The sequence below is a fragment of the Anopheles arabiensis genome, chromosome 2, assembly GCF_016920715.1.
Source record: "Anopheles arabiensis isolate DONGOLA chromosome 2, AaraD3, whole genome shotgun sequence".
NCBI classification, from domain to species: Eukaryota; Metazoa; Arthropoda; class Insecta; order Diptera; family Culicidae; genus Anopheles; species Anopheles arabiensis.
Genome location: NC_053517.1, coordinates 41,886,652 through 41,908,540, shown reverse-complemented (window position 1 = coordinate 41,908,540; position 21,889 = coordinate 41,886,652). Strand labels below are relative to the sequence as shown.

The 21,889-nt window shown below is 42.2% G+C and overlaps 5 protein-coding genes across 7 annotated transcripts; 4 read left to right on the top strand and 1 right to left on the bottom strand.

Annotated features, from left to right (window-relative positions):
• Positions 1 to 20: 20 nt before the first annotated feature.
• LOC120901557 lies at positions 21 to 5,245 on the top strand. 2 transcript variants are annotated; one of them, XM_040309594.1, is made up of 5 exons: positions 21 to 121; positions 3,685 to 3,937; positions 4,003 to 4,167; positions 4,240 to 4,408; positions 4,474 to 5,245. In XM_040309594.1, the coding sequence occupies exons 1-5, from the start codon at positions 43 to 45 to the stop codon at positions 5,176 to 5,178; spliced, it is 1,371 nt and encodes a 456-aa protein (XP_040165528.1). In that variant the 5' UTR covers positions 21 to 42; the 3' UTR covers positions 5,179 to 5,245. The 2 variants fall into 2 exon arrangements, with proteins under 2 accessions (XP_040165528.1, XP_040165535.1); XM_040309601.1 differs by having other exon boundaries at positions 114 to 294.
• LOC120898265 lies at positions 5,219 to 8,888 on the bottom strand. Its single transcript, XM_040303864.1, has 7 exons — positions 8,236 to 8,888; positions 7,649 to 8,162; positions 7,406 to 7,574; positions 6,332 to 6,784; positions 6,099 to 6,267; positions 5,733 to 6,023; positions 5,219 to 5,659 (listed from the first exon to the last, which is right to left on the bottom strand). Exons 1-7 carry the CDS (start codon positions 8,785 to 8,787, stop codon positions 5,261 to 5,263), a joined length of 2,547 nt encoding a protein of 848 aa, XP_040159798.1. The 5' UTR covers positions 8,788 to 8,888; the 3' UTR covers positions 5,219 to 5,260.
• LOC120901576 lies at positions 8,872 to 11,436 on the top strand. The gene is made up of 3 exons (XM_040309629.1): positions 8,872 to 10,072; positions 10,145 to 10,307; positions 10,363 to 11,436. The coding sequence occupies exons 1-3, from the start codon at positions 9,702 to 9,704 to the stop codon at positions 11,044 to 11,046; spliced, it is 1,218 nt and encodes a 405-aa protein (XP_040165563.1). The 5' UTR covers positions 8,872 to 9,701; the 3' UTR covers positions 11,047 to 11,436.
• Positions 11,437 to 11,744: 308 nt separating this feature from the next.
• LOC120898264 lies at positions 11,745 to 21,526 on the top strand. The gene is made up of 12 exons (XM_040303863.1): positions 11,745 to 12,173; positions 12,241 to 12,404; positions 12,458 to 12,979; positions 13,055 to 13,226; positions 17,384 to 17,776; positions 17,837 to 17,999; positions 18,475 to 18,565; positions 18,629 to 18,740; positions 19,965 to 20,357; positions 20,422 to 20,584; positions 20,663 to 21,170; positions 21,277 to 21,526. Exons 1-12 carry the CDS (start codon positions 11,803 to 11,805, stop codon positions 21,447 to 21,449), a joined length of 3,225 nt encoding a protein of 1,074 aa, XP_040159797.1. The 5' UTR covers positions 11,745 to 11,802; the 3' UTR covers positions 21,450 to 21,526.
• On the top strand, positions 17,250 to 19,018 carry LOC120896342. Of its 2 annotated transcripts, none has more exons than XM_040300391.1 (4): positions 17,250 to 17,761; positions 17,837 to 17,999; positions 18,058 to 18,565; positions 18,629 to 19,018. In XM_040300391.1, the coding sequence occupies exons 1-4, from the start codon at positions 17,403 to 17,405 to the stop codon at positions 18,805 to 18,807; spliced, it is 1,209 nt and encodes a 402-aa protein (XP_040156325.1). In that variant the 5' UTR covers positions 17,250 to 17,402; the 3' UTR covers positions 18,808 to 19,018. The 2 variants fall into 2 exon arrangements, with proteins under 2 accessions (XP_040156325.1, XP_040156324.1); XM_040300390.1 differs by having other exon boundaries at positions 17,252 to 17,776.
• Positions 21,527 to 21,889: the final 363 nt, after the last annotated feature.

Genomic DNA, 21,889 nt, shown 5'->3' with positions numbered 1-21,889 from the left:
AACTGATCGCGTGCTGCGCAGAATCAGCAACGCGTCGTCGCGATGGGTGGTGGTGGTGGTGGTGGTGCTTCAAATCGTACATTCAAATCGCACAGTGCTACACAATCATCGCGACCCAAGGGTAACAACAATGAAGATTGAAGACACACAACCCTCGCTCCCTCCCATCCGGTCCGAACACCAATCAGTCGGAGATGACGTAGAGATGGGCGCGTGTGTATGCTGATAGTGGTGAACTGATATACAGCCTGCATAGGGAACTCAGGCCCAGTGCCAGTGGTGAGGGAAGATGGTGTAAGAATTAGGTGCCCTGGCGGGATGACGCCTCTTTAGAAGGATGTTGATATTTGTAAGGGCGAAATGCGTATACGGATGGTGGAGAACTAAGTGCACAACACCCTTCACTATCAGTGCAACCAGTAACGATCGTACCCATTCGCGGCTAGTTTTCTTCGCTTCATGATGGGTGACGATCGTACTGATACCGTTTTTTTGTTGGTCTAATTGCCGCACGTTTGCTGTAGGATATGGCGTACAGTTGATAGCTCATCGTTGGTCATGTAAATACGGCGAGATAGCAGGGAGCTTTTGTCTGTTAACCTCCAAGCCTCTCGATCGGTCCAACCACGTGAGTGTCGTTAAGAGTGATTTTTTGCCATACCGTGACTAGACAAAACTGTAGAATAGCAAATAGTGCCTTGTCGGGTTGGTATGAATTATGATTGATGGTTTGATTAGTATGGAGAGCGGCAGATAATGAATACTGTTAGACTGAGCATTAAAACAGCAGATAAAACCGTGTTCTCTACCAGATCACTACAGCAAACAAGAACAGGATAAAGCGTGCAGAACGAATCAGTGCATTTTACAGTTTCAGCTTAACACATTAACAACGATCGTACAAAATCATTTTGTACACAAACAATTTCCCCCAACAAATGCCCTTAAAGCTGCTAAACCGATAAACGAGCGAGGGAGAGAGAGAGAGAGAGAGAAGCAACACATAGGAAATGTTTTCATTTTTGTAAGCATACAAAATTGGTGCTATTTTGTGTTTGTTTCCACGATTAAATATTTAAAGCCTGCATCGATATTGCATCACAAAGTGAGGAAAATGAAACACACACACACACATAATCATGCACGTTGCTAATTTCAACCAACGGCACGCCAAAGATACTGCCGGTACGGTATTGGAATGGTGTGGAATACAGATAAGAAGCGCCACCCTGGCGCACTTGCGCCGAGATCACTGTCGGTCCGGCGTAATGGCGAATACAATTGCAACACGTTAGAACACTGAGCGCTGACCGCGATGGTTGCACAACGTGAGAGGGAGGAGTTTTTTTATTTGTCTGTGCTAGTCGATGTTTGAAAACGCTGACACACTGGCGTACACCCTGCTGGCCTTGACCGTATGGACTACTCCAACTGCTACTGCTGGACGGCTGCTTAGTGCAAATGAAGCCGTAACTATGGCAATCGTTATTTAACGTTGCAGATGCACGTGCACGCACTTGGTGGAGGCTGTCATCGGAGCGATATCGTGTGGCCCCATATTAAAAAAAAAAACACTGTGAGAGTGATGGAAGAGCGTTTGTTGGAATGCGAAAAAAAAGACACAGACGTGACTTGCATTAGTTTTAATAAACGAAAACTCGGCTCTGCTCACTTCCTGCTACGCAGTTTCATCAACCGCCTATTTCAGGCGATGGAAAGGAATGTGTCACTAGCCGATCGTATATGCTGGTCAGTGATGCTGGAATAGTGGAGATCGTCAATTGAGCGTGCGCTAGAGGCAATATACAAATCACACAGGCAATCGCAATTATGTCATCAAAACAGTGTGCTTCAAGGTGATTGCTCGGGGTGAATGAACGCACCCTAAAGTCTAGTTGGGGGCGGTTTGTGTTCTATAATCAGACCGTAAAATTCGTTTTTAAAAAATAAAAAAATAAAAAGGTTTTCATAGGTTTTAATGTATTTTACACAAAAACGCATAGTGGACAGGTTTTTAAGCTGTTTAGCTGTTTAAGCTGTGTGATAAACAAAATTGATCTATTTGGACTCGGGTATTCTAGTAATGGACAGAAAGATAAACTCTCCCGATAAACCTAATAAAATTTAACAATACAATTTTAACTGTTTCTCAATAATATTTGAATCAGTCCGTCAGTTTTATTTATTTATTTATTTATTTACAATTGATTATGTCTTGTGCTTCTGAGGCTTTGCTATTACTGTTTTACAACATCTTTTACATCTAGAACATCTAGATAAACATCTCCCGATCGTTAAATAATACTGCTTCCATCGGAAACTGACACGGAAAAATATGTATTGACTATTTATATGAATAGCTACCATTGCTTCAACATTTTTGACTCAAACTATTGAATAACGTTGGGTGAAATAAATCGAGGATCCTCTTCAGCAATACACTGGTAATTATCTGTAAATCGAAGAACAAATTTAAAATCGAAGAAAAACCAAAAAACTGTCTGGAAACCCTTTATCATAATTATGTGAATATTGTTTAATTCATGTGAAACTCTCGATGAACTAGACAGCCAGATAGGCCAGCTTTGCCACAGTTTAAAACGCAAGACTACGTTAGTTTATTGGATCAAAGGGCTTGGTTTGATAAGTTTTGAATATAATTTTGTAAAAATAATCCCTAACGTGAACGCCATTCTCCCACATTGTATCAATTTTCGCGCAAAACTACCCCTTGGAACCACTTCCAACGCAATACAATACTTATCTCGAAGATGCAACCACACGATGTACGTCTCGTGGCAGGGTGTTTTCGGCGTTGGTATTGGTGTAGGACCGGTTTTGCTTTGCCAAAACCACGTGCGTTTTCTTTCACCGCGTGGGGGAGAACGCTCGAAACGCGGATTATTGCGCAGGGTAAGTTCGCTGCAAATGTGCCACCCCAAACGGTCGCCGCTGAAGTACAATGCCCGAATGTTTGGGATGGTAAGATTTTGATAAGTTCTATAAATACAAACATAAACCCAGCCAACAACAAGAACGGGCAAAAACGACGCGATCATTCATCCCCGCCGTACGCGCAACAAAAAAAAAAAGCAACAAGAAAATACGATGAATGCGTGTATGCGCGTCTTTCTGAACGCTTGCTTAGAGCGAGGACAACATAGGGCAGGGGAAGTGAAGCAGCTGCGCTGTTTTGAGCGTTCGGGTTACCAAAAAAACACACACGAATGGGGTTGTGGTGAGCATAAAGGTTTTGCATGTGGTCGTGCAATGGTTTTTGGGCCGGACCGAACGGACTGACGGAGCAGCGAATGGGCGAACAAGCGCGCGGTGGTCAATTATCTGCGGATGACAGAACAGTTTCGTGGTTGTGGTCGTGTCTTGCGCGCATTCCCAAAAAAAAAAACACAGTTCGATTGGTTCGATTTCGTTTTCGACCAACCGGTTCATCATCCAGTGCTAAAAAGAAGTGAAAACAACGGTGTATTACATGGGGCAGAGAACGACTGAAACGATTGGTCGATTGCGTACGGGCTACGAGCAATTATACGTATCACAAGGGCTACACTTCTTATCTCTGTCGCGAGCTGTCAGCACTATCGCGGTCTATATTTGACGCGAGGACAGGGTGGTGAACTATTTAAGTTCACCTTACTCCCGGGTATTCGATTTGAGTCATTCCAGTGTTTCCGGACAGGTGCGGCGTGCAACCCTTGGCTGCTGTAAGGTTAGATAGCATGGATCCGGCCACGATCGAGGAGAAGTATCCCTTCATCACCAGGGACTACCTGCAGGGCATACTGCGGCGGGAGCAGTGCGAAAGTGCAATCACGGTCGAGAGCTTCAAGGTGGTTGCGCCGCTGGCTAAGGGCGAAAACTACTCCAGTGACATCTTGCGCGTGACGGTAAACTATACGACCGGTAGCCACAATCACAGGTGAGAAGCAAATGTGACACCCTCAGTGGCGACCACAACTCAACTGCTGCGAATTCCTTCCCCAGAACACAGACATACATCATAAAGGTGTCGTTCGCACGGGACGAGGATGCGGATCTGCTGGATGCGTACGATGTGTTCAAGCGGGAGATTGCCGTCTACGATGTGGTTATGCCGAAAGTCGAACAGTTGCTAAGCTCGATCGGATACAGCAAGCGGCTGGCACCGGTGTAAGGAATCGACATACAGGCGTGCGCTCCAACCCAAAGTAATAACTCGGTTGCCTTCTCTCTTCCTAACAGTGCCCATGCGATCCATGCAACCACGATCAAACATTTCGTCTTTGAGGATCTGTCACTGCAAGGCTACAAGCCAGTGGGACGAGCGGCCGGGCTAAACTTTGGTCAGCTTCAGCTCGTGCTAGAAAAGATCGCCAAATTCCACGCTGCTACAGCAGTTCTATACAGCATTGTAAGCATTGCGTAGTCACCTGTGGAAGTTCTTCCCTCTGATAATCTTTATATCCCTGCTTACAGGAAGAAGACGCGATGGCAGCACACCATTATCGCAACATTAGCGAAGATGTGCCTCACTTTTATCCGCTGTTCCAGAACAGTGTCGTGGCCTGCGGTGAGCAGGCATTGAATTGGCCCACGACCAAGGGCAAAATAGCGGAAAAGCTGTGTGCGCTGGAAAAAACCATCATCGCCAAAGGGTGCCGGGTGTACACGCGCACCGAAACCGACTTCAACGTGCTCAACCATGGCGATCTGTGGGTGAACAACGTGATGCTTAAGACGGAACCGAGCGGCAAGCCGACCGACGCGATACTGGTTGACTACGCCACCGGGTTCTTTGGCTCACCGGCCATCGATCTGAGCTATCTGCTGTTCACTTCCGCATCGAACGACGTGACAGTGGAGGACTTTGATCTGCTGCTGCAGCACTACCACGGCGAGCTGGTGGACACGCTGACCAAGCTAAAGTACGCCAAGCGGGTACCGACCCTGCTGGACATACAGGTGGAGATGTTGCGCAAGGGCCACAATGGGGTGATGTTTTCCACCTTTCTCATACCGCTGCGCCTGCTGGAGGATACGGCCAATGCGGACCTGGGCGGTCTGTTGGGTCGCACGGAGGAAGCGATCGCGTTCCGTAAGCGGCTCTTCTCCCATCCCAATTACCAGGATCGCATGGAGTATCTGTTAAACTTTTACGATCGGAAAGGTTATCTGGACTGAAGATGATCGCGATTGGGCTGAATAAATGTGCCAGCGATCGTAATGTGCGTGTGTCACTTTATTGCAATGATTTCTCCGTTTGCTAATCTAAGTAACCTTTGTATAGAAAGTAGGGTAGAAGGGGAAGAATAACTTCCTTAAACTGAGAACCATTGTAGAGTGCGCGACGATACGCACGGGCCTCCTCCTCGTTACCATACACATTGAGAGTTTGGTTGTAATCGGCAAACAGAAACGGTACAAAACAGATCGCCAGAACAACCTCCAGGAATCCAGCGCGCTGCAGGTCGCAATTTATATCCAGCAGCGTTGGAACTTTTCCCATGTATCCGACCGTGTCCAGGGTGCGCGTAAACTCCTGATGATATAGCTGTATCAGGGCATGTCGCTGGGAGTCACGCGTCTTACGGTTGCAGATGAAGTAGAGAAAGTAAAGAAGATCCACTGCCGGCGTGGTCCAACAGCTGAGCTGGAAGTCGTACTGTACCGGAGAAAGGGTGTAGGAAAATGGGTTGAAGAACTGCTAGAGTGTGAATGCTACTTGAATTACTCACGAATACTGTATCTTCCACTCGACGATCTTGGTCCATCTTGAACAGCATATTATTGTAATGAAAATCGCCGTGGTTGAGCACATGGAATCCGAACCCTCGGCCCCTGTATATCGCTGCACCACGCTCCATAAACGTTGGTTGAATGCTCTTCAAACGTTCCGCATACTTCTCGTATCCATCCCATTGCGATAGCACCTCCGCGAAGAGGGTAAAGTTTTCCAACATAAACTTTACACCTTCCGAGGGTTTCTGTTTAAACAACCCGTTGTTTAATGCGTCCAGAGAATTGGCCTGTAATAAATTCAAAGCATGTTTGTGGGAATGTTTAGGGTTACAGGCGATTGGAGAGCTTTTCTAAAGCTATACCGCACTAGTGTTGGTTAAACTGTATGATGTCGCGTGGAATTGGGCCAATTTAATTAACACAATCTTTGCATCGTCCACATCGAGCAGCTTGCAACTGTGCACGAACTGCTGGCTCGCCAAGTCCTCCAAAATCAGATGCGGCACTGGATCGTCGGCGGAGTAGATTAGCCTGCAGTGGAGAGTCAAAAACATTAGCACATTTGAACGTTTGAACGTTTAACCCTCACATTTACTTTGGACCAAACTTGAACGCCTTCGCATCACCGCCCAGCATTGTTTCCATCTTGGACAGATAGTCCCGGTACACCTTCAGCTCAGTGTCGAACGTTAGCTCGTCCGCTAGGCTGTTTACTTTCGAAGCGACCAGTTTCACGATCAGTTTGATCGATTCCGTTTTCCCACGGCTACGATAGCTCACGCACGCCCGATAGATCGTGCTGGCGTACTGCTGGGCAGCGTTACCATGCACTGCCAGATGAACGTCTTCCACCTCCAACCCGCGATCGGTGGTGTATTGGATCAGCGCCTTCTGGAAAAGCTGACCGGTAAGCCAGGTCGTTGGATCCTTGTTGGCTAAATGCATCCTGTCACGGGCGAGTATCTTAAGCAGACTGTACGCCCCAACGGCAAACGAAAAGTTAAAGCAACACGAAAGGGAAAGTTCCGCTTCAAACTCGCGAGGGTTTCTATTTATCTCCAATACCGGATATTGTGTACGTTTTGCGGGTATCTTATCATCCCCCAAACGGCCCCAAACAGTATATAACGTATAAGATGTACAATTCAGGTGTACGGTAAAATATGTCCCAAGATAACCTTTATTGCATTCAGCTGATACATGGCCCTCGAAGTGGCGTGTTTTATGTTCGATTGTTCTGTGAAGCTGTTTCTAAATAATCTCATGTTTTTCGTGTAATCGGCAGAGAAAAGCGTGATCCTACTGTACGAAACACGAAGCTGACATGTGACCCGATGCAAACAATCAGTCGAACACACGTGCTGGTTTGAACTTTTGTTTCTGAGTCGTATTCGAATTCATGATGCATGATCGAATTATTTGTTAAATGCAACTTAATAGTGATGTGAAATGGAGTTGATGTGTCTAGCTGCACGTAATCTACAGGTGTGCCGATAACGAAGACTTGTACTGATCGCCGCACACATTCATTCGTTGTACTATTTTAAATATAAACCATGTTTGTTCTACTTTGATTATTCATGCATCACAATTTACTTCAATTTAATTTATTTATTGTGTCAATGCTTTATAATCTTATGGTAATATTCGAAAAATCACTCATCGCTACTCCAAAAGGCCTTTGTACACATAGCCAGGAATTAATGATTTCATCAGCGTTTGGTACTCTTCACTCTCCAGCCCCAGATTACCCACCTGTCCGGTGGCAAGCTTTTCCGGGGGAATTTTGGTGAAGTCGAAAAAGCGAAACTGTAGGAAGCAGGTGTAGTGCAGAATATCTGTGGAAAATGGAAACCGTCACTAACGAAGTCGCCGCTGCCGAGCGTCTTAGCTGCTTGTCCATTACACTTACCAAGGAACCCGTTCCGCAGCAGCTCAATCTGCAGATCGAGCATTGTCGGGATGTAGCCCAGGTACCCGATCGCTTTCAGTGCGGCAGTAAACTCGGAATGATAGAAGGAAATGATCTCCTCCTTGTGGGCCGCCTTAACCTTGTAGTGTACGATATTGTTCAGCAGGTAGTACAGGTCGATCGCGGGCGTAGACCAACAGCAGGCCTGAAAGTCGAGAAACCGTGATTCGGCAATACCGCCCTCGTCGTTGAACTGGTGCAGCAGATTTTTAGCATGAAAATCGCCATGGTTCAGTACATTGTACAGCCGGCCGGGTGTTTTGCAGCAGTAGATATCGTGCAGCCGATCGCAATAGTCAGCGTAGGCACGCTCGAACGGCTTCACAAACCGTTCGCAACCGGACCAGGTACGCAGGGACTCAATGAAGGCTTTTAGATTGTTGCCAAACATCCATTCAAGCACGGGATGCTTGTTTTTGAACAGGTCGGTTTGGAACTCTTCAAAATCTGTCTTCTGTGGAGTGGAAAGGAAATAAAACTCGGTTAAAGGGCGTCATCGATAGGCGATCGTGATCGGCGGTACTTACGTTTTTGCTGAGATAGAATGAAGCCGCATGAAAGCGTGCGATAGCGATCGTGATTGGTTTCACCTCTTCGAAGCTTTCGATCAGATCGTGTCCCTTCCAACCGTCCGGTGCAAGATCCTCCAGAACGATGATGGGCTGGGGCGTTGCACTAACATGGACACATTTCGGTAGCGGCACTTGACGTTCATTGTCAGCCAGCAGGCGTTCCATCTTGGGCAGAATTTCACCGTACATTTTCAGTTCCGTTTTAAACAATGTACCATCCATCGTGTCGGCCATAACACCCTTGTCGGGTTGAATTTTGATCACCAATTTTTTAGCACTACCCTCCCCACCATCCGTTTCGTTCCGCTTGGTTCCACGGTAATGGACGGTGACACGAAACAGCTGGCTGGCCAAATATTCGCCCGGTTTACCAACCGGTGTGCTCTCCATGCCGGTGACGTGCAAATCTTTGTCCCCTTCGAATTTGCGCAAAATCGTCTCCAAATAGGCACTGGTAACCCATTCTGGCGGTGAGGCTGGTTTGACTTCCGGAGCGGTTTCACCCATTTTCAACGCTTTGTAATGTGTAGAGTGCGAAGAGCGAAAAAAAGCAAATATCGCCAAAAGTGCTGCGTAATGCTTACGCTCTATGATTGAAGGTGCGCGTTTGAACTTCGACTGAAGGTGACTCCCAAAAACCGGTTAGCTTTTATACAACGGTTTGGCATCGATGACGCTTCGTTAGGAGTGGAATGACGGTGGACAACAGTTCGCTTGGATGGTGGTCTTATCTTTGCGCGCGTAGTGTTGATGCTTCCATATCTAGTCGGCTTCGACTGCCGTATCTGTTAGGGGCAGCAGAGGCCGGCAGAGTGAGAAAAGCCTTCCGGAAATCGTGATAAGGCAATAAAAAAGGGCTCGTTTCAATGACCATTTTTGGCAGACAGTGTGTTTTTTTTATCCTGCTTAGCGTTGGCAGCTGTTTCGCGATGATTCATAGGGCGTTGAGACGAAAAATCGAAACGGTGCCATAAATACCTTTTTGAGAAAAAAGTCGCCTAGCATTTTCAGCATTTAAAATAGAGTTGAAACATTAAGTGTTTGGTTTTGATGTTGAAAAGCTCTGACCACCAGCACAGTAAAACTATATTGTTTAATTCCATGTGAATTGATGTCTTAGTATCTGTGTTGATGTATCTGGCCGCCTTCGAAAACCTTAAGTGGGAGTGTGATGTAAATTGTTTCACACGTTACAACAATGCTGACCGCATGCGTGTTTCGGAACATCATCTTATCGCCGTCACTTCATCATGATACTGCTTCCCAATGGTACATTGTAGCCCTTTTGGGAGGGGAGCCATCATGTTATAAATACACCCAGTACAAATCGAACCTCGTTGAGTAATGTTGCGATAGACTGGTGAACGTTTAGTGTACTTTTCGCTGGTTTAAGTTTTTGCCTTTTTATTTATTTGTTTAAAATGGAGGTCCCTAGGGATGAGAACAACTCACCTGTTTGGTTAAATGATGATTTTTTTCTTCAAGTGATACGTGAATTCACGCACGATCCCAATGCTCGGCTGTGTCACGGATGCAAGTTACGCCCTGGGACAAAGCCCGGTGAACATTTCGCGAGTGTTATGTACCGAACGACAATTCACTACCGATGTCAGCAAGGTAAGGAGGCGTCTGTCGATGTGATCATGAAGATCAAACCGTACCAGCCGGGGCTGAAAAAAGATGTACTAGAGGAGGGAGATCTGTTCCTTAGGGAGATACGCATTTACAGCCAAGTGTTGCCGGAGATGAAACGGAGGTTGGAAGAAATCGGAGAAACATTTAACTATCCTAGGTAGGTGGCAATCGACAGACGATTGTGATTCGAGCAGCTCATTGACACACACCAACTGTTTTGCAATTTTAGGCTTATTTATGCATCGGAAAAGCCACACACTATCTTGATCCTGGAAGACGTCAGTGCCAAAGGTTGGCAGACTGGTGGGTACATCACATCGTTCGAGGAAGTGGTACCGGCTATCAAAGCTATTGCTAAATTCCATGCAGCATCTGTCGTGATGGAGCAAGATGTAAGTTTGTGGTGATCAGAGAAAGAGGAACAATCTAACCGCTTCACTTACGTAGGATTCATCCTTTGCCAACCGACACCGCTGTGATGTGGCCGATAAGTTTAAAGCGCTCGATGGAATGTTAAAAAAAAGCTTCAACGACCTATTGGACTTCATGCGATCAACTGAAGAGTTTGCACACCTAGTCCTTCCCGTACAAAAATTGCAAGGGAAATTGCTCCATTATCTCATCGAAAGCTACCGCCCATCGTCGGAGTGCCTAAACGTGCTAGTGCATGGGGATTTCCATTCGAAAAATCTACTCCACCAGCAGAATCCGAACGGACAGGTGCAGGATACGATGCTGATAGACTATCAAATTTGTAGCTGGACTACACCGGTTGTCGATTTATACTATCTGCTCGATACGATTGTCGATCAGTCGGTGAAGGAGCAGCACCGCGACGCAATGGTATATCTGTACTATAAAGAGTTTCGACGGCTGTTGCATCAGCTTGGATGGCTTGGCCGTGTCACGTCCCTGCAGGAGCTACATATAGAGTTGCTTCGCAAAGGCGCCATTGAGCTATTCCATTACGTGGCACTGTATCCGTATCGGTTTGTCGATCGTTCAAAGATCGACTTTGAAGCACTGCTGTCGGGCAAGGGAAGTAATCCGGCGGCAAGCAGTCCCGTCTATCGGCGTGTGATGCGCGAAGTGCTGACAAAGTTTCTGCATCAGGGTGTGATGGAGCCGTAGCGTGCTCTTTGCTGAAGCTCTGGCTTGGTATGTTTGGTACTTTGCTGAAGAACCACGTGAGTAGAATGCGATAGTGAAGGGTGTATGCAAGAGTGGAAATAAACAAAAAGATAATTACATAATGTTATCTTATCGCAACTCCGCTGGAGGTTGAGCGTGAGCAAGATTTGCGAATGTATAGAGCAGTATGCTGTATGCGTACATATATTTGATCATTGTAATGGTGAAACAATTCGTTACGTTAATGGACAGTTGTATTATTATGAACTACAGTTGCATATGATGCATACAACTGTTAATAAAATTATAATATTTTGAATTGGATTTGAAAGAAATGATAATGATATTACAATTATTATTATACCAGCATAAGGTTCACATGATGATGCCCTGAAAATAAATGTCTCTTTAAACATTGAATACGTTTGGCTGCAAATTTATTTCTTTTTTGGCTCTGAATTATCACATTACATTTTCTTTTTTTATATATTTTTGGACGATTTGATTACTTGCTTATAGTTTGCAATATGATTGCGTGACCTTGTAACGCTTTGGCCCCCCTGGCGCGAACGGAATGAAAATCACACATATAATGAAATATTTTTTGTCCACGTAACACAGCTCATTGCGTGCACCACTACAAACGTGGCGATTGTTTTCTTCCAACATTTAAGATTCTACAATCGCTATCGAGTGCTCTAAGCTGACTCAGTCCACCACAACTGTGCGGTGTTGTAAGGTGCGTCCGTTCAAACGATGCAGTTCAATCACGATGAACTTTCCTCACCGGAGTGGTTAAATGATGATTATTTTCGGCACGTTTTGTGTAAGCTAGAATGTGATTCGAACGTTCGTCTCATCGGTGCGTGTGTGCTCCGGCCGGGTACCAAAGCTGGCGATCATTTTGCAAGCGTTATGTACCGAACGACATTACAATACTATTGCACCGCGAACGTGAAGAAAACGATCAATCTCATCATGAAGATTAAGCCGGACACAGACGGGTTCAAGAAAGATCTGCTTGATGGTGATGATTTATTTGGCAAAGAAATCCGGATGTACACGGAAGTGCTGCCTCAAATGGCAGCAGTAATGCGAAGCATTGGTGAGGAGTATCAATATCCCAAGTACAGCATCGTACAAACGCGATCGTTTGAGCTTTTTGAATAGAAAATAAAACTAGTTTTTACACAGCTTGGTGTTCGCATCTCACGAGCCTCACACGATAATTATTTTGGAGGATGTGAGCTCACAGGGATGGACAATGGAAGGTTTGATAAAAAGTTGTTCCGAATTTCTAGCCAACCATAGATGCAATTGCCAAGTTCCATGCAGCCTCTGTCTTGCTACAAGAGAAGGTAAAGAATTTGTTATCTTGGATACGATCCACACACACTGTTCTCATCTATAGAATCAATGTATTTGCAGGATCCTACCTTTGCGTCCCAGTATCAGTGCACCATTGCGAAAATATTATGCTCGATGCGAGGTATGACGGACGGCTGTTTTCGTTCATTTATCTCCTTTCTTAGTGAGACGGCAGAGCTTCAAGAATTTGTCGCCCCGATAGAACATTTTCACGCCAAGATCGATGACGTTTTGCAAGCGGCATATGCACCTAGTGAAACGTTTGCCAATGTGTTGATACACGGTGATTTTCATTTTAAAAATTTGCTTCACCTACAGTCCGGTGGCAAAATCGTCGATACAATTTTTGTGGACTATCAGATGTGCAGCTGGTGCTCGCCGGTGGTCGATTTGTACTACCTTACCTACATGATACCGGAGCAATCGGTAAAAAACGCTCATCGTGATGAGATCATTTATCGTTACTATCAAAAGTTTGCCAGTCTGCTACGACGGTTGAATTATCGTGGTTGTGTTCCTACATTAACTGAGTTGCAGGTTGAGCTGCTAAGGAAAGCAGAATTGGGTAAATGGGAAAAATGGCAAGATGTAACGTGACTTTGCTGACAAAAATGTTAATTTTTTTAAATATCCTTTTCAGAACTCTACCATTATATTGTGTTTTCTGCCTTCCTGCATACCGATTTATCGAAGGTGGACTCTGAAGCATTCTTTTTGGGACGTACAGACAACCCGGCATTGAAAGTGAAAGAGTTTAAAGAAACGATGAAGACCGAGTTAAGGAGATTTCTATACCATGGTATAATAGAAAATTAGAGAATAAATCTAGAAGTTTCGAATCGATTCGAATTTGCTAGCTGGATTTAACAATTTACGCAAAAAGTACTACAATATGTAATAATCTACTTTTTTAAACTCCATCAAACTACAACAAACTACAAAGAAACATAAAGTTGAAAACATTTGGTCACTTTTAATAATAAAATGTCTTTACAAGATTATTAGACTTGTGGCATGTTCCAAATGGCTGTTAAATTGTAGATAGGCTGACCAAACACAGTTGATGCAAAAACGGGAAACATAGTAGAAAACCGAACATAGGATGTTACACACGAGGCTGGCTTCAGAATAACTAGAGGTAGATAAAATGCTTTAGTTTCAACACTGATTTTATTTCCATAATTGTTTCCATTTTATACCTAATTTACACAAATTTGTTGTTTGTTAATAGTTAATATTTTGTCATCTCTGCAAAAACCGTTTTGGTCGTTCATTCAAGCAGATGGCTGTGGTGACCTACATAAATTAAATTATGTTTTACCTCTAGCAACTTCTAAAAAGACAAGAGTTCTGCTAACGTTTTTTTTACTTTTAAAACAGTGCATTTGTTACGCACGCGAACATATATATTTCATTTGCCGGCAGGCCACACTTTCAAATATAAGTGATTCAAACGGAAGAGTATTTGGAGTTAACACATACAGTCAGTCGAAGTATTCGTCTAGCTGAATATTTTTCAGAAAAAGGCGAATTATGGCCGTAATACGTATGGGGAGATAAAAGTAATGATGAGGTTCGATAAAGAGACCATCAATACACACGTACTGCTAAAAAATAAGCATTAAAATAGTGCAATAACAACTAAATTATATAAAAACTAAAAAAAATCATTTGATTCGCACGCAAAAAGTATTCGTCTATCTAGCTTTTTAATCATTTACACTGGACAAACACTACGTAGACGTGAATTAAATTTATTATTATCAATCTACTGGTGACTTCTTTCTAAATTAATGCATTTCTGTTGTTTCAATTGCACTTCAAGCGGTCAGAGAGGCACTAAAGACGGGGGAGTTAAATGATTGGAGCATGATGGCGAAAATCGTATCTTTAACTTATGCATAACCTATCCTACCCATTTTTGAAGGTTACAAAATGTGTGGAAGGCCTCGTTTCTTCATTTGATCAGAGTTTGGCCATTTTTCTGACACTAATTGTGTGACAAATTGCCATGAAAGCAGCCATCCTTGACGGTTAATCTAACGAAAGAAGCGGTTTAATGTCCAAAAAATCAAATTTTACCATGGAATCAGTGCATTTTGTGATGGCCAATAAGATCAGGAAAAGAGATGGGTCACATTTGCTTGATGGGCCATGCTGCATTTCATCGTAGCTGGTCATGTAATAGCTTGAATGAGTGAGTTGTTACAAACATGTTTTGTTTGAATAATACCGTACACAGAAAGTGGCCAAATCTGTTAAGGTGCATCAAATAATTCAGGAATTTATTTCAAATTAGGCTCTACTAACATATTAAAACATGTTTAAATCGCCAAGGTCATACAGTCGACGTCTACCATAGCGAAAACAGTCTACTAAGATGCAGCAGCAAAATCTCGTGTAACGGTAGCACTATGATGTCATGATACTAGGACTCCGTGAGGAAAGTTGAGCTAAAAAAATGATTCAAATTGATAGGAGACAAGATGGAGAAACATATTCATGACGTTTTTGAGTACTTTGAGTCCCAGTTCTGAGAAATTTTATTTAAAATGTATCACATGTTTCAAGAACAGTCGAGCTGGAGAACATACAGAGCATTGTCATTTGCCCGAAACACCAAACCAGCTGACACCAAACTGATGAAAATGAATTAGTAGACTCTCAATAAGATATAAGTTGCCATTTTTTCAATGGAACTTGGCCACGTAGTCTGGAAATGCCATTTTTCTACCAGAGAATAATTGGAACAAGTCTTGTAGGATGAGTGGATCAAAAATACGCCTTTTTAAAGGTTCAAATGAGTTCTTGCGTTGCGCAAGTAGTCATCAATAGTCATAAATGCAATAAGAAACAAGATCAGGACATTTTTTGATTCCATAACCTTTGTTTTCATTCGCATATTACGCCAAAAGTCTGATAGACGAATACTTTTTGCGCACCAATCAAATGACTTTTTTTAGTTTTTTAAATAATTTAGTTGTTATTGCACTATTTTAAAGCTTATTTTTAGCAGTACGTGTGTATTGATAGTCCATTTATCAAACACCGTGATAACTTTTACCACCTAATGCATTTTGTGGCCATAATTCGCCTTTTTCTGAAAAATATTCAACTAGACGAATACTTTTTGGACCGACTGTATCACTGTAACTTTAGAAATGGGATAGAGACCCTGGATTTCCAAGCGAAACATCCTTTCGACTGCATAGGTTTCCCAACCACTGGATCAGAAGCAGCTAGCTGAAATGACTGGTTAGTAAGCAAAGAGTCAAAGAATCTGTCCAAAAGTCCACTGTTTGATTCTTATCCTCTACGACCCTGCGATTCTTGCTGACAGGCAATCCTTCGCGTGCCCTTCCAAAACATTTTTACTTCGACGTTTAATGTTTATTTTCTACGTTAAACACGTATATAGAAACGTTGATCTAGAATCTACTCGTAGTAAAGATTCAAATTTTCTCATTGATTTTTTCGCAACAGTAAATTTTTGGTTAATTGTTATAGTTGCTTTTATAGTTTTTAGCTTAAGATGCGACATATCTTTCGTCCATATATAATGCTTTGTCGAAAAACTTATTGATGGAAGATGCATTCCATGTTATAAGATGCTAATGAAATACAATTCACCAGCATGTTAATAAACTCGATAAATCACCAATGCGACTGAACATCACCTTTTAGATGCGGGACAGGCAAGTCTGTCCCATTAAAGACGGAACGCCCGGTTAGCCTAACTCAGAATATGCAGCGAATGTTTACCATTACAAAAAACTCAATAAATCTGCAGTTTTCCAAATCTATGCTAACGACCAAGACTTTAGCGACCGAAGATTTTTGTGACCAAGCATTTCGAGAACAGGATTTTTGCCACGTAGGATTTTTTTACTGTCGTCGATGCAACCAATAATACGACCAAAAACTTTGTGACCAAGAATTTGGCGACCACGAAGTTTGCAACCAAGAACTTGTTGAAATAATTGTAATCAAGACTTTAGCGGCCATAAATGTTTTGACCATATTTTTTCAAATAGGAGTGTGGCGATTAATTTGGTGATTGCGACCTAGAATTTTATGACCAAGGATTTTGCGATTGTACGAAATGATGAATCTAAATCGAGTTCTGCTTCGACCTCTATATTATATAAACTTTTGAACTTTTGGTTTAATAAACAGGACAGTCACGTTAAATACGTAATGTCTAGTCGTTACAATCATAGAACACGATTTATCGAGCACTTGTGTTGTGTTGCATCGGGTGCATAAGGTGGTATTACAGTGGATCTACATTCTGCTTCCAATATACTCTCTTTAAGCATTCCCGCGACATCAGCGTAACTCAAATATATGCGTTAGTCGAATATCACGTATTTCAGCTAAAATGCATTCAATAAAAAAGAGTATTTTATTAAATTTAATACTGTTCATACTTCATCATTTATTCAAAACAAGACTTGCAAAAAATGTTGATATTTTTGTTTTAATTAGTTTAAAAATATTAGTAAAATATCAATTTATTTTAGGCATGACATTTCTTGAAACAAGTTGTACTGATTAGACACATGAAAGTCAATATAGAAAACCAGGTATATCCGAATTCGCATAAGTCGAGAACCGCCACAGACAGACTATATTTCTATTTATAATACTTAAGTTACTATAGTTTATAACAAAACGCAACATGCTATTCCAGACCAAAACTAACTGCAAAGGGTGCTGTTAGAAGATTATTCATTCGTTCTACAACGATATTTATTAGATGGAACAAATTTCAAGCAAAACACGAGGTGCTGCTAGATTGGTATTGTTGATCATATTTTGCTTACCGATAAGCCTTGCTCGCAAAAGAGTGTTTGCACTGGGCATTGAATTCATCTATATTCGTAAAAAGTTGAACAAAGTTGAGTGGTTTCCGCTAACGACATATCTACATTCATCAAGTTCTTGCGTGATACATCTTTACTCGTAGTTTATTCTGGCTAGCTATCATGTTGTGCCATAGAGACCAGCCTGAGGCCCCGGCCTGGTTGAACGACGAGTTCTTCCGTGATGTGATGCGCGAATCAAATAACGATTCGTCGATCGAGCTGACCAGTGCCTGCATTTTACGTCCTGGTACGAGCAAAAAAGATCACTATGGTAGTGTAATGTTCCGGACCACCGTCACGTATCAATCAAAGCGCTTAGATGAGGAAAAGTTCGTTGATATTATCATGAAAACAAAGCCTGAAGCAGACGGATTGATGAAAGATCTGCTAGACGACGATGGATTGTTTGTGGTAGAAATCGAGATGTACAGCAAGGTTCTACCAGAAGTGACACGTTTGTTGAAGGAAATAGGAGAGGAGTATAAGTATCCTCGGTAGACAAAATTATCTTCAGAATTATGCAAGCATGACTAATGAACGGAATCATATTGCAGATACATCTATGGTACGCTAAAGCCGCACACTATCCTTATTTTGGAGGATATTAGTGGTCAAGGATGGGTCGAGGGTGATCTTATCAACACGCTGGACGACATGAAGCCGATAGTGAAAAATGTAGCCATGCTCCATGCAGCGTCCGTGATCCTGGAAAGCTTTGTAGGTTCTAATGTAATATTGCTTGCTACAAATTAATACAACTTTTCTTTTCGGACAGGATACTACAGTTGTGACCAAATTTCGTCATACGATGGCTCATAAGTTTTTGGGCTTAGAAGGATTAGTTAGAAAAGGGTTTGGAGATTTGATGCAGCTTACAGAGCTGTATCCGGAATTTGCGCAATTTGCCAAGCCTCTAGTGAAGTTTCAGCAAAACCTGCGAGATTTTTTTGACAGCATTTTTAAGCCAACGAAATCGATACAAAGCGTATTAATACATGGCGATTGCCATACAAAGAATCTGCTCCATCAGCTTGACGCTCACGGACGACATACTGAAACCATCTTACTTGATTATCAGATCTGCTGCTGGACCTCACCGGCCATTGATTTGTACTATATGCTGGATCTAATACCAACGCAAGAAATTAAGGACAATTATCGCTCTGAGTTGGTCTATTTGTATCATCAACAGTACAGCAATCTATTGAAACGGCTGGGATTTAAAAGAAATATACCATCCCTACAAGACTTGAACATAGAACTAATACGATGTGCTGGACTTGGTGAGTACTATTTGCAAGCTAGGTTTAGTTGCAATAATAAAATCATGATCTATTATTTTTTAGAGCTGTTCCACTATGCGGCTTTTATGTCATACCGGTTCATGGATCAATGTGCGATCGATGTTGAGGCATTACTAAAGGGTGAACTAGAACATCCTGTGACGAAAAATGAAGAGTACAAGAAGATTATGCATACCGAGCTAACACGATTGCTTCACCAAGGAACTTTAACAAACGACTAATTCTACTTTGTGTTGTTTTGCATAGATTTATCGATTTATCGGATTCTGTTTTTGATATATGTTTGATCATATAGGAAAACCTTTTAGAAATTGCACTGTAGTGTTGGCAAATGAAATACTGAAATTACAATATTACACGCATGTGCTTCTTTATAACTGCTGCTTGTATGGATGAAACTTAACGAAATAAATTGGTCGAGTAAAAATAGAATGGTATTTTTTTTCTCTATCTCTCTCTCTCTCTCCTATTCTCTCTCTCTCTCTCACTCTCACTCTCTTTACTATCCTATTCTTACTCCTCCTATTACTATTTGTGGTACTGGTAAAAGCAATACGAAACGTGCAAACCCACATCATGCTTCAATCAAATATATGTTGTGCATTGGTTGCTGTATGCAAATAGAAGGCGTTGTTGGAAGGCGAAGATTTTTGGCAGCGTAACGTCCTATCTTGACAGTCCGAACGAATCTGGCCTGCCATGGTCGGAGTTGGTTTTATTCATACTCAATAGATGTTATGGGTTTCGTACATTTGGTTTTGGAATGTGTTTTTGTCCCAATTAAAGCTTATTGATATGAGATGCGATTTATACATTGTGCCTATGCTGCGCTTTTAGTGTTCATACGAATGTTCTGGAAAGTTTCAACTGTTCTAGCCAAAGAACGGGTGCGATAGCCGGTCTTTGCCTTCGCTGCCGAAGGCATGCCGATTGCTTAAATTAAGCACTCTTAAATTAAGATTTTGTATCGTTTTCAAACCGCTTAAAAAATAGCTTTTCAAAAAGGAGCAATTGCTTTTGCAGCAGTACTTAATATTTAATACAATTACCCGGTACTGAACAACAGAGACTATACAACATCATTCCTTCGTCAGGAGATGTTAGCCAAGAGATACTAAATGGGGAATGGTTTAAAAAAAACAGCGAATAGTGTTTGATAGAATCGAATGACAAGGCGTATTCCTCGAGTGGATTAGCAAACATACCTACTGCTATGATGTATAAGTGTTCGCACACTAGAGCAAAAGAACAGATAAAAACTGTAGAAGGCACAATTCTATTTAAAGATAAGATGTTCTTTACTAGAAGTTAGTCTCGTTGACGCTGTTAACACGATCGTATCGCAATACCGTGTAGAGCTGTGCATACTTAGTTAACATTTGAAGTGGGCTACCAGCATGGCGTACAATCAAGACGAGCTTGAGGCTCCGGGTTGGTTGAACGATGAGTTCTTCCGTGATGTGATGCGCGAATCAAATAACGATCCCACGATCGAGTTAATCAAGCCATGTGTTTTACGTCCGGGCACCAATAAAGGGGACCATTACGCTAGTGTCATGTTCCGCACGACCGTCACGTATCGATCCCAGCGTTCAAGTGAAGAGAAGTCGGTCAACATCATCATGAAAACGAAGCCAGAAGCAGACGGATTGAAGAAGGAGCTTTTGGATGACGATAGATTGTTTGCGATAGAAATTGAAATGTACAGCAAGGTTCTTCCGGAGATGATAAGAATGTTAAAAGAGATAGGAGAAGAGTACAAATATCCTCGGTATGTGTTACCGTTTATCACGAGTGGAGTGAACATATGACATGAGCATATGATATAATTTTAGATACATCTTCGGTGCGTTGAAGCCTCGCACGATTCTGATTTTGGAAGATATTAGTGACCAGGGATGGGTGATGGCCGATTTCATCAGCACGTTAGACGATATGAAGCCAATAGTAAAGGATATTGCTATGTTTCACGCTGCGTCTGTAATGTTGGAAAGCGCTGTAAGTAATAATAATGTTTGAATGAATCTAAACATGTTTTATTGTTTTACATGTCTAAACACCTCTTATTATATGTAGGATTCTACATTTGTGGCCAGGCATAATTATTCAATCGCAGAGAAATTTATGGGCTTCAAAGGTATGATCACGAAGGGCTTTGGGGATCTGATGCACCTCACACAGACGTGTTCAGAGTTTGCACATTTTGCAAGGCCGTTAGGTCGTTTCCAGGAAAATTTGCATAATTTCTTCACTGCATTATATATCCCTTCAAAAACAATCCAAAACGTGTTGATACATGGAGATTTTCATAGTAAAAACATGCTGCATCAAGTCGATGTTGAAGGACGACACACCAATACAATACTGCTTGATTATCAGATTTGTTGCTGGACCAGTCCGGCGGTTGATTTGTACTATCTGCTAGATATGATACCGACTCAAGAGGTCAAGGACAAATATCGTTCAGAGTTGATATATATGTATTATCAACAGTACAGTGATTTACTGAAGCGGCTAGGATATGCGGGTAAAATACCGTCCTTGCTGGATCTGCAGATAGAGCTTCTACGATATGCTGGACTAGGTATGTTGCTGTACCGTTTTTTATTCATTGTTAGTATTTTGTCTAAAAGAATCGTTTTGTTTGTATTAATTTTGCCTGCGTGGGTTTTTGTATAATTTTTTTTCAGAGATATTCCACTACGCAATGTTCAGTTCGTTTCGGTACATGGATCAAACAGCGATTGATATAGAGGCATACTTGAAGGGAGAGCTTGAAAATCCTGCTTTCAACAATCCAGAGTTCAAGAAGCTTATGCATAGCGAGCTAACGCGCTTCCTACATCAAGGAACATTATCGTGAATGAATGATAATCAAGGTGTTGGGTCGTGAATAAAAAAGCTACTTCATGTGTGATTTGAAGTACTAGTGTGCGAAAAGTGCTACTAATTACCTTAATAATTGACAGTAAAGACCGCCATTGTCTCAATAGGGTCGTTCAAATGAATCTTACACTTTGGACTATATACTTAGCGCTATTAATGTATATTCGTAATCTTGCGTTCGTACATTGTGCGACAGAATGGACTATGAAAAAATATACACTTTTATAATCTGAGGTTTGAACTCAGCATAGAGCAGGAAAATTGATCTGCTGTAGAAAAAAATCAATGGTAGAAATGTAGTCCACAAAATCATAATAAAAAGTCTTATTGCATTAGGCTTCTGTAGGCATGTAGGGTTTTGAGACACTTGAAGACCGTTGTTCCATGATTCGAGCCTCCTTGATTGCCCCACTTATG